General features: G+C 41.8%; 1 protein-coding gene across 1 annotated transcript in view; it reads left to right on the forward strand.

Moving 5' to 3' along the window:
- The first annotated feature begins 1,902 nt into the window (after nt 1-1,902).
- The window catches only part of LOC309559448 (class I histocompatibility antigen, F10 alpha chain-like), a 62,323-nt gene continuing 51,834 nt past the window's right edge, over nt 1,903-12,391 (forward strand). Inside the window, exon 1 of the mRNA XM_082262715.1 lies at nt 1,903-2,048. Coding sequence (XP_082118841.1) covers nt 1,949-2,048 — 100 coding nt within the window. The 5' untranslated portion in view covers nt 1,903-1,948. The remainder of the gene's footprint in view (nt 2,049-12,391) is intronic.

The following is a 12,391-nucleotide window of genomic DNA, read 5'->3' on the forward strand; positions in this document are numbered from 1 at the left end:
GTGCTTGTAGACTTCTGTCAGTATACAGCTTCCTCCCAGTCGTGAACATAGATATCAGGTTTTCCCAGCCGCCCCATACAAAGCTAGCCGACAACTGAGCTTGTACTAGAATCTCCTCATTTATTGAACAGTTTCACACTCAATTTATACACACATGAGCACATCCCCCTTCTGATAAAATTACCCCATCAGGTCAGGGGTTGCCTGATTACATTATCATATGCAGATGAAATTGTATAGAGAAATATAATTAACATCTCTAAAGAAAAACCAACACAAACAATATACTATTTCCACTCAGCAACTAACAGAGGACAATGATTCAATCAACCTGAGCCAATTAACTAGGAGATGGCTGTCCTCGAGCTCCTGAAATACAATACACATTATCTCAATACACATCTAAGCATTGCTTTGATTATTTAGGAGTCACAGACTTCATGGCAAAAGACTATAGGTCTCACAGTGTAAAGTGGGATTACATTTTCATATTTCTTGAGAGATATTGTTGATAAATATAACTCTCCCATTTGAAGTTATCCAAACCATATTCTCAGTGTCCATTAGGTATCTGTCACTTCCCATGTCTGTCTTTCACTCCCAGTGACGGTGAGTACCGTCACACTACCAAAAATAGGTACTTACTCCCCACAAAAAATGTCCATAAGTTTTGGAGGAGGGGGGGCGGAGGGAGGACATAAAGCAGAACTTAATTTTTAGGGTGAAGTTGCGCTTGAAGTTGGCTCAAAGAGAAAATCACATGTAAAGCAAATGAAAACTATATTTGGTTCTGAGGTTTTTGTATGTCTGTAAAACTATCACTTGTGGCAATGAAATGACATAGCATATTATGGGTACAAGGATAGCAGCAAATGTGTACAGTCTGTACTGCGGGTAGGCTCAGACTCCTTTACAACTTCAATACCGGGCACTTTCACCCCCTTCCTGCCCAGGCCAATTTTCAGCTTTTAATGCTGTCACACTTTGAATGACAATTGCACGGTCATGAAACACTGTATCCATATTACATTTTTGGTGGTAATCACCACTGGGTTTTTAATTGTTTTTATAACAAACGAAAAGAGGCCAAAAAGTTTTCAAAAAAAAAAACACATTTTTATTTGTTTTAGTTATAAAATTTGCAAATAAATAATCTTTGTTCATATATTTAGGGCAAACTGTATTTTGCTACATTTCTTTGGTGAAAATAACCCAAATCAGTGTATATTATTTAGTCTATAGGAAAGGTATAGAGTCCAATGATGGTATTATAGTATGATGGTCAGTGCCCTGGTCACCCCTTCGAGGAGGAGCTGCTGATCGCTGATCGGCTCTCCTCACCACACACCCTGACAGTGTGAGATGAGGAGCGCCGATAAATGGCCCTTCCGCATTTACATGTTACCGCCTGTTATTGGACATGGGTAAACAGCCATGTCATTGGCTCTTTACCAAGACCGGGGTCGTGCCATGTTCCTAGGGTGTCCCAGCGGGTGCGAGAGAGCGGCCATTCTGGGGCACCGTCATATGACGCCAACCCAGAAAGAGAGCCGCACCACTCTGCCGTCATTTGACAGGGGGCAGAAAGTGGTTAAGCAATGTCTGTTTACGTATGTCCCCTCATTCTAACTTATACCAATATTTTGTTGCACAGTGGGCTCTCCAACTCTCCTCCTCCAGTCAGCTCCAGGCACCCCAGTCTGACTCTGGTTCCACTTTAAGTAGTACATTTTTCTAGAGGTCAATATGGCAGATCAAAAATAGAATCAACTGAGGAAGAAAAAGAGATAGAGAGTTTTTCTTCCAAAAGAGGAAGAGTTGGTAGCGATCTTTTGTTCCTCATGTAGTGCATTGTGTTATGGTGTGCGCTCATCTTCTCTGATTACACAAACCGCACACAGCTGTCATACACACCACAATGTGGACTGGCTGAGCTCCTCTGAGGTTCATGGTGGAGTACCTTGGTGTCACTCTGAATATCACAACCAGGAGGATGAAGATGACCCCCTTTATCCTGCTTATTCTGATGGTATCAGAAGTTTATGCTGGTAAGTAGGGGGGAGAGGGTTTTTTGCTGCCAGGTTATTATTCTGGATATTTTAGAGCAGTGCTGTCATGTTATTTAAGAAAGCTGATACTGTATATATCCCAATGATTTACTGTTTCTGCTTTCCAGCTTTTGCACCTTCAACAGCAACAGAAGGTGGCACTTTCTGATCCAATGACGCCCAACACTTTTAATAAGTCTCTTGCAAACTACTTAACATAAAGTATGCTTTTAGATATTAGGTTCAATTCACAAACCAAAACACCAGGATAAAATTGCCATGGCTGAAAGTAGAGACCCTTTCCATGTGTAAAGCTTTGTGAAATTCCACTGATCTTAGAGGGGCCATTTACATGGGGCACTTTACTGCAGTCCCTATGCAAGTCATTGTTTTCTTGGCAAAGGGATGCACAGGTGTTGCATGCATCCCTGTGTTGGCATCCTATTAATTTATATTGGGATAAATATATGCATGGACACAGCTACTGTGTCCTAATATGACATGCGGATGTGTGCAGGTGCAGATCCCCAATGCACCCTGTATGCATTCAGGAACCCACAACTGCACACATCCGCATGTCATATCCGGACACAAGGAATGGAAGCATGCAGACATGAAAGCAGCTCCTGGTGAAGAATTCTCCAAAAGAGACAAATAAACTAAGTGTTGGGTCAGCACTCTTTTTGTATATTGATTTTATTAGCTTTCTACCTTGTTTTGATAAGACTTTTACTATGGAATCTCTTTCTGCTTCGTATATCTTATTATGAAGGAAAATGACTTGATAACCGCATGCCGACCGCCGCACCACTATTTACTGCGGCGATCATCCCCTCACAGGCAAAGCGACGTAGGGCTACGTCGCTAGCCTGTGAGGCTCTAGGGAGCGAGTGCGCGCCGCCGGAGGCGCGCTCCCACTCCCGCGCGGTCACGGATCCCCCCGCGCGTGTGCCCGGCGGACCCGATGTCCGCGGGGCACTCGCGATCGTCCGTTACACCGGAAGAAAGGCAGGCGGCTAATGTAAACAAAGCCGCCTGTCATTCTTCCCTGTGTAAGAATGGAGATCACACGGTTCTACTATGTAGGACCGTTGATGTCTGTTATTACACTAGTAGCCACAGCCAATCACAGTTAGAAACACGCCCCTAGGGACACACTTAACCCCTCCCTCTCCAATAAAGTTAACTCCTTCACTGCCAGTGTCATTTTTACAGTTACAGTGCATATGTATAGCACTGATTACTGCAGTAATGTCACTGGTACCCCCAAAAGTGTCAAAAATGTCAGTCAAGGGTCCGATCTGTCTGCCGCAATGTCGCAGTCCCGTAAAAAAAAAAAAAATCGCAGATCGCCGCCATAACTCGTTAAAAAAAAACAACAAAAATGACAAAAATCTTTCCCTTAGTTAGTAAACGCAATAACCTTTGCGCAAACCAATCAAAATACGTTTTTTGCGATTTTTTTTTTACCAAACATATGTAGTATAAAACAAATTGGCCTAAAATGTTAAAAAAATTTGATTTTTACATTTTTTTGGGGGGAATTTCATATAAAAAAAATGTGAAAAATATTGTTATTTTTGCAAAATTGACGCTATTTTTTTGTTTATAGCGCATGATCAAAAAATCACACAGGTGATCAAATACCACCAAAAGAAAGCTCTATTTGTGGGGAAAAAAAGGACATCAAATTCTTTTGGGTACAGCGTCGCACGACCGCGCAATTGTCCATTAAAGTCACGCAGTGCCGAATCGCAAAATAGGCCCTGGTCAGGAAGGGGGTAAAATCTTCCGGGGCTTAAGTGGTTAAAGCGCATAGCGCGAAACATGTAGTCATGGCAACCATATAGCTTATGTTCCACCCTGGTTCCTGGTATTTCCCTGCAAGAGGTCCCTGTCTGGCTGATGTCACCGCTACGGAACTACAGCGGAGTCCTTTCATCCTCGGGCCGGCTGGTTTCTGGCTTAGTGCACACACTGCTCAGCAGTCCTGGGAGACTCACCTCCTCGCACTCCTGTTGCTTGCTGCCAGGTGCCCTTGTCCACTCCAGCCCAGGGGGATGTAAGCATTTTATGTACTTTGTTTTTCGGTTATCAATACCAATAAACTGTTAACCCTTTCTATACTGGAAGTTCACCTGACTTCCTTATCCATTGCATCCCGGTGTGGTTCATGCGCTGCCTTCCTCATGTACTCTTATTATGAAGGGATATAATTTGCTTGGGTTGTCTGGGAAGGAAATATCATTGCCATACAATACACACTCTCTTTTTTATACTACTTATTTATTTAACCGCCTCCTGCCCATCGTATTGTCAAATGATGGATGGACAGTGGCTCTCTCTTATTCTGGGAAGATGTCATATGATGTCTTCCCACTCTCTGCGCATATGCGTGCCCGTAGGGGTGCGCGGCACAGCGAACAGTAGTGCGGTGTATCCCTGGGACACAGCGCAACACCGATCCCGGTAAAGAGCCGATGACCAGGCTCTTTACCCTTGTGATTAGCTGTGTCCAATCACAGCTGGTCAATTGTAAACAAGGAAATGCCGGTTATCAGCATTCCTCTCCTCACGCTGACACCGTGTGAGGAGAGGAGAGCCGATCAATGGCATTTCCTCATGGGTTAGATCTGCACAGATAATAAGTGTCCTGATGATTAGTGCAGCCCCAACAGTGCCCAGCAGTGATTCCAGTCAGTGTTGCCTTCAGTGATTGTTCATCATTGACGCTCATCAGTGCGGCAAATCAGTGACGCCTATCTGTGACGCCTATCAGTGCCCATCAGTGCCACCTATCAGTGTCACCTATCAGTGCCACCAATTAGTGCCGCCTATCAGTGCTCATCAGTGCTGCATATCAGTTCCGCTTATCAGTGCCTATGAGTGCTGCATATTAGAGCCTCCTCATCAGTGCCACCTCATCAGTGCCCTTCAGTGCTGCCTCATCAGTGCCCGTCAGTGCAGCCTCATCAGCGCACATAAGTGAACAAGAAAAATAACTTATTTACAAAATTTTATAACAGAAACTAAGAAAAAAATTTATTTTTCAGAATTTTCTAACTTTTAAATTTTTTTAGCAAAAAATAAAAACCCAGTGGTGATTAAATACCAGAAAAAGAAAGCAGTATCTGGCTAAAAAAAAAAATAATGCTAAAAATGTTGTTTGGATACAGTGTAACATGACCGCGAAATTGTCATTCAAAGTGTGACAGCGCTGAAAGCTGAAACTTAGCCTGGGACAAAAGGGGTAAAAGTGCCCAGTAGGCAAGTGGTTAAAGTGTTACTAAACCCAGGAGCCTGCATTCACTATATCTGGTCTCCCACAGTACATGGAAATGGAAATATTTTAGTAAATATTAACTGCTAAATACCTTTTCTCATCGGCAGTATATAGCAGTCTTGTGACTTCTATCAGTATCTAGTTAAAGCTTGCAGGTGGAGTTTTCATTCTATGCCTACTGTTCTATGAGGCTGCAAGACCCCTGAACTTCTGCCTGGACAGTGCTGATTGGCCCTGTGCTGATCACATGCTCCCTTCTAAGAAAAAAAAAAAAACTCTCTAGCAATACACACCAAACTGAGAATGTCCAGAGTGCCTTCAAGACTGTTCTTTCAGGAGATGCATTAGGGACAGTGGAAGAAGGGGAGGGTCAGAGAGGACAGGATCAAGCAGCATTTTTACACAATGCAGAGGATTAACCCTTTTGGTTCCACAGTGAGTATAAGAACTATGCTTTTCTGGTATTACAGACTGATTTTACTGTTGTGGGTTTAGTAAAACTTTCAAAGGAAATTGGTGACTTTGTATCCACTGGGAGAGTGTTATGATGGTGGATTAAAAACATTTATGAAGATGGACAGTTAAACACTTGAATTGATTTTATTGCAAACTGTTTTGAACTTTAGAAACTGTTTGTGATTTTATTATCTGGATTTTTATTTATCTTGATGATGGACTCTGATTGTTGCACAATAGATTGAAAAAAGTTTTATACAGTATCAACCTTAGACCATTCAGAGTAGGAATCATTAACCACTACGCTCTGATTTCGGTCTTTTAACCAGTTTTCTATCCAATTACAAACTGATTTTTCCAAGCATGTAAACCTTACCTAACATGTTACTATAGGCGTCCACAGAACTTTTTCCAGGGGGGGGGGGCATCATTTTAAGGTCAGCCATGCTCCGCCCCTTATCAACAATGTCATGAAGGGGAGGAGCTTAGTCTTTATCACACATAGCACAGGCATTCAAAGGTTTGAGAAACCTGATGCAAAAGCAAAGCTGACTCTCTCTGTTTTGGGTCTGTGCAGGCGACGCATGTATGCACGTGATGTCAGTATGTGCTGTGACGTCACATGCCGTGCCTCTGTGCACGGGGGCTACAAATCTCCTCAATTTCCTTGCCCCAGGCTCCCCCTCTCCTGGAATGATAGCACCGGGGCCTGGGTCTGAAGCTTTTGTAAAATCCATGTATACCACGTCCACAGCCACTCCTCACTCCTCTGTCCAAGGTTTTGCTCACCTCCTCATAAAAAGAAATCAACCAAACTGTCAAATGGCACCAACACCAATCACCTTTTACAATCAAATGGTTGGTGCCATAACTAATCACATTTGCAGTACCATGGCAACTGCAGATCAAACAGATTATAAGATGGTAGCTTCCATGGTTGTAAAGGAGAGGCGAGTCTAGTTCCACTTTAAAGTTTTCATGGAATGCCTGAACGATTAATTTAGTCAGCTAATTAGATCTAATCATAGTGCCTCCAATACAAAAATAATGTATAAAAACTATTTAACTGAATTTGTTACTTTGAGTTAATTTTGTCAAGCAAAATTCCTTTAAATAACCCAGCAAGAGTGATGTACAGTATATAGACACTAAGACAGAAGTAAGCTCTATTTGTATAGACAAAAATTATACAAATTTAGTTTGAGTACAGCTTTTTATCACTGTGCAATTACTAGTTAAAGTAGCGCAGTGCTAAATGGCAAAAATGGCCTGGTTATGAAGGGGGCAAAAACCTTCCAGAGCTGAAGTGGTTAAACTGATTGTGAAGGTACATTTTTCTTTCATAAAAAAAAAAAAACATGTTATATTTACCTGCTCTGTGCAATGGTTATGCACAGAACAGCCCCAGTCGTTCTCTTCTGGGGTCCTCCACCAGCTCTCCAAGCTCCTCCTCCTTCCTTTTGAGTGCCATCATAGGAAGCCACTTGCTATAGGGGCACTCATGTGAGCTAAATCCCAAGTCCATTGACACACACACAGCCCATCTCAGCCCTCCCCCACTGCCTCATCACTGGATTTGATTGACAGTAGCAGGAGCCAATGGCTTCCACTGCTGCCTCCATATCCAGTGAGGAGAGAGAGAGAGAGACAAGAGCCATTGCTCTCAGGCACAGCAATATATCGAGATCAGGTTTAGGTAAGTATGAGGAGGGCCGGGGAGCTGATCACAGAAAGTTTTTTACCTTAACCTCCCTGGCGGTATGATTGTTTCCGATTTTAGGTGCTGAAAGCGGTAACATTATTTTGCATGTAATTCTTAAGGACGAGCAGCCCAAACCAACTATTTACATATGATTTTTTTTTTACTGTGCGTTCTTCTTTATAACATCTCGGGTATGATAAAGTTTGAAACACAAAATCATAAATTATAATATAATAAATAACTATAAATAAGTTAAAGTATGTATGTATATATATATATATATATATATATATATATATATATATATATATATATATATATATATATATACTGTGTATATATATATATATATATATATATAGATATATATATGTATGTATATATATACTGTGTGTGTGTGTATATATATATATATATATATATATATATATTACAGTAAAACTGCAGGAAAGGGCACTGAGGGTGCAAACGAATGTGAATTTATTTTATTTTGTAATGTATCAGTGTGTTTGCGTGTTTTACTATTTGAATTTGCCGCCGGTTCCACCCCCTGCGAGCGTCACATCGCAGGAGACGGAAGCCGGGGCACAGAGCATCGGGAGGAAGATCCGGCCACCGCACACTGCCAGGATAAATCGCTGGATCCCGGGGACAAGGTGAGCACCCTCTCTTACAGGATCCAGCGATCTCCCTAGCAGTACCCCGAGTGTGGCTCGGGGTTACCGCTAATGGCTCTGAAATTTCACCCCGAGCCACACTCAGGAATACCACTAAGGAGGTTAATGCAGAGAATGATTTAGGGTAAAAAATCTTCTGTCTTTACAACCGTTTTAGGCAATTATTTAATTAGGTAATTAAGCAGTGTACATAAAAGTACTGTAATGAGGATTTGTTCAATTAGTTGCTTACCGCAGCACTGGGTAGCAGCCATTACGCAATTTTACTTCCTGTGGTTTTAGATCTCTTTCATCTTCTAAAGCATGATTATGTATTGTGCCCAGCTAACAATATACTACCCGATTTTAAGGATGGTACAAAGATGTGATAGGCAGTAAATAGAGGGTATACATGGTCATAAGTGATAGGGGCCAATATAGTGGGTATGAGTCCTCAGATTAAAGCTTACCAAAGATATCACAATCCTTATGTACAATGTACTTTAGATGTACTAACAACAATGTGGTGTAAGGGTCTGACTCAATATAATTGATTGGATGGTTAAGGTAGGTTTCTCTATTACATATTATTAGTAAATCTAAAGATGATTGTACAAAGACTGTATGGTCAGATTCTAACCCATTACTTTTATAATCAGACTGAAAAAAGGCACAAGTTTATCTAGTTCAACCAGTTAGAAAAGCACACAAATAGAAAATCGACATATTCACAATCCTATACCCATAGTTGATCCAGAGGAAGGCAAGAAAACTCAGAAAAACATGGACAAATTTGCCCCAGTGAGGGAAAAAAAATCCTTCCTGATCCCCTAGGAAGCAATTGGATATTCCCTGGATCAACTACCCCTGGCATTATTACCTCTAAAAATTAGTATCCAGTTATATTTTGTGCATTCAGGAATGAATCCAACTCTTTTCTCTATCGTTCATTGACGGACGCAGTCCTCTGATGCATATCAGTAGGGTTATACCGCCCCCTACAGGAATAGGACAGTAGGTAAAAAGAATTTCTGGCTACGCCTATGGGCAGTCCCTGGGGGTATACTCTCTTCCTGCATAGGATGTCAGTTTTGTATCAAAGCAGTGTCAGAGAAAAGCACACCAACTTACTCAAAAAATTAGAGGGGCGAGTATTGCGTCTGTCAATGAACCTAAGAGAAAAGGATTTTACGGTAAGTCAAAAATCCAGTTTTCTCTATCGTTCATTGATGGACGCGTGTCCCAGCATGCTTCCGCTTGCGTTCCACCACTCCGGAAGTGACGTAGTACGTTGCTGTAAAGACCGGAATTCCGTGGGCGTTTTCTCAGACCTTACTGCAGGGATTGAGATACCAGCATGGTATGATCGTTTCACCCGCTTCTAGGAGCATATTGATGCATTTAACCACTTACCGCAAAGTGATGTAGGGGTACGTCGGCAAAATTTGCGGTGTTATACCAGGGTGATGCCTCTAGCAAAAGGCACCATCCCGGTACCGTGGTTTAGAGCCGGCGGTCGGCTTTCCGTCGGTAACGACCGATGCGGCTCGGGAGCCGCTCGATCGTTACCCGGGTGAGCGGGAGGGGACGTCTCCCCTCCCCTCCTCCTGCTTTCCACGGCTTTGCCCAGGTCTCCAGTCCCACCGGGAGACCCGAGCAACCAGCCGGCTGGATGGAGTCCCGATCAAAGCTGGAAGCAGCTTCGTTCGGGTCTCCGATGATGTAACCTGGAGGCGGCGTCCATGACGTCACGTCCGGGTTACTCTGCTTCAAAAGGCTGCAGATTTAAAAAACGAGTGGATTAAAAAATGCAGTTTTCGGCGTTTTGAATACATGGAAGTGTAGTGAAGGGGTCTAGGGTCTTTTAGACCCTCGATCCCTCCATAAAGAGTACCTGTCACTGCATATTGGTGTCACAAGGGATGTTTACATTGCTTGTGACAGCAATAAAAGTGATCCGATTTTTTTAAAGACCGCTGCGCAAATACCGCGTGACAAAAAATATTGCAATGACCGCCATTTTATTCTCCAGAGTCTTTGCTAAAAAAAATATATATATATATATATATATATATATATAATGTTTGGGGGTTCTAAGTAGTTTTCTAGGAAAAAATACTGATTTTAACTTGTAAAGAAAAAGTGTCAGAAATAGGCCTGGGGCTTACGTGGTTAATGCTGAGCCCATGAATATTTATGATATTGTAAATGTACATCTGTAAGTTTTATTTCTTCAATAAACCTGTTTGGAACGTATTACACTATCTGGGATCTTTCTACTTATCTTCCTATATCGAGGAGAGGATACCTTAAAGGGGGGCCCCATCCATACTTACTTACCATTACCAAGCTTTCTATGGCCGTATGGCCTAGGGGCCCACGCCTTCTGGTAAGTGGATTTACTTTGGGGGGGAGTGAACACAGGAATCACGGTTCACAAGAATTCACTTGGATGTTCCCATTTTTGAGCACCAGTCACGCTTATTCACTGGATGTTTTTTTTCACTGGACACCTGCTTATTTGATTTATTGAAGTGTTTGTTTAATTTCATATCCATCATTTTTTTTTACCACTGAGACTTTATTGTATTTCACTTATCCATGTGAAATAAGGCACATTGTTTGGATTATTTGTATATACAATTATATATTGGACACAAAAAAATAAAAATAAATTAAGGGTATGCACTGCCTTTAGCACTGTTTTTTGTTGCACATGTTTTTTCAGTGATGAGCAGCAGCGGCAGTATTATTAATAACAATTTTTTTGAATATATGCACTTTGTTACTTAGTGTAGGGTAGATTATTGGTGTAGAGTCATTTATCACACTATGGTAGTAACAAGAAATATACATCTAAATTAGAAAAAAAAAAAAAGATTTTTATTTACTATTTTGGGCCAGTCTTCGTTTGATAATAAAAAAAAATCAGGAAATATCCACTACTGTTTACCACCAAAAGAAATACCAATTTGTCCTAAAAAAAACAAGGTATAATCCACCTGGATACACAAAGAAGCTGTGATGATACGTAAGGTTTTACTAACACATGTCAAAGTTTCAAAATTGTGCTTAGGCATTAATATTTGTTTTACCCTTCGGTGTAAAGGGGTTCAATCAATCTACTAAGCTGGCCAGAACTACTTGAAGGAGCCTATTCCACATTTCCACAGCTCTTACTGTGAAGAAGCCTTTCCATTTGTAAAGGTTAAATCTCTTTTCCTCCAGACGTAAGGAGTGCCCCCTTGACCTCTGTAATGACCTTAAAGTGAATAGTCATTAATGTATCCAGCTTTGTATAAACATTCTGAACATTTTTGTGTTTAAGAGGCGGTCCACACTAGCGCGACTTGTCAGCCTGACAAGTCGCGCTCCCTCGCGGTCCATTACCGGCTACAGGACCCATTCTAATAGGAGTGACACAAGTCGCTCCGACTTAGAAAAAGGGTCCTGTACTACTTCGGGGCGACCTCGGAGCGACTTGCATAGACTTCCATTATGTGAAGTCCATGCAAGTCGCTCCGAAGTCGTGGTGCATGGGAATGCACAAGTCGCCCCCGAAGTAGTACGCCCCAGTGTGAACCAACTCTTAGACTGATAGGTTAGAAACAATGCTCCTGATGTGCTGGCGACGTATCCACGTAGGCCACATCTCTGAGCAGGCTGAGTCAGTTACAAATAGCTGGCAACAGCTCCTGTTGTACATGCTGCACCCCTGTGTAGGAGGTCTGGGGTACAAGTATTGATTCTGTCACACAGAAGGAAATGCCATAGATAAGCAGTGAGACAGATGATACAACAGATTTACAACAAAGTTACAGCTTGAACTGTAAATTCCTCCCTCAGCAGCTCTAAAGTGGCCCTGTGACAAAATGAAACCTGACCCTGACTGCTTCTTAAAGTGGTCGTAAACCTGCCTTAATAACTTTTACCTATAGGTATGCCTTTAATAAGTATATATAAAGTACCCCGCGCCCTTTAGAAAAGACACATCAGCAGCTAAACTCAAAACACTGAAAGGTTCAAATATAATAAAGTACATAGAGCAGCGCTAGTTTAACAAAAACCAATAATAATGATATCAAATGGTTATATAAAGTCCATATTAAAAATCACAAGAAGTGCAGATGAAGAGTCCACATAATATCACCACAATGTGAGTGAACACAAAATGAAGTGAAATTCCAGCCACCACACACTGACTCTTACCAGAGGATGGCGGGGATGCAGCAGCAATCGGTTAAGG

Source organism: Pelophylax lessonae, assembly GCF_965119305.1.
Source record: "Pelophylax lessonae genome assembly, chromosome: 7".
Taxonomy (NCBI): Eukaryota; Metazoa; Chordata; class Amphibia; order Anura; family Ranidae; genus Pelophylax; species Pelophylax lessonae.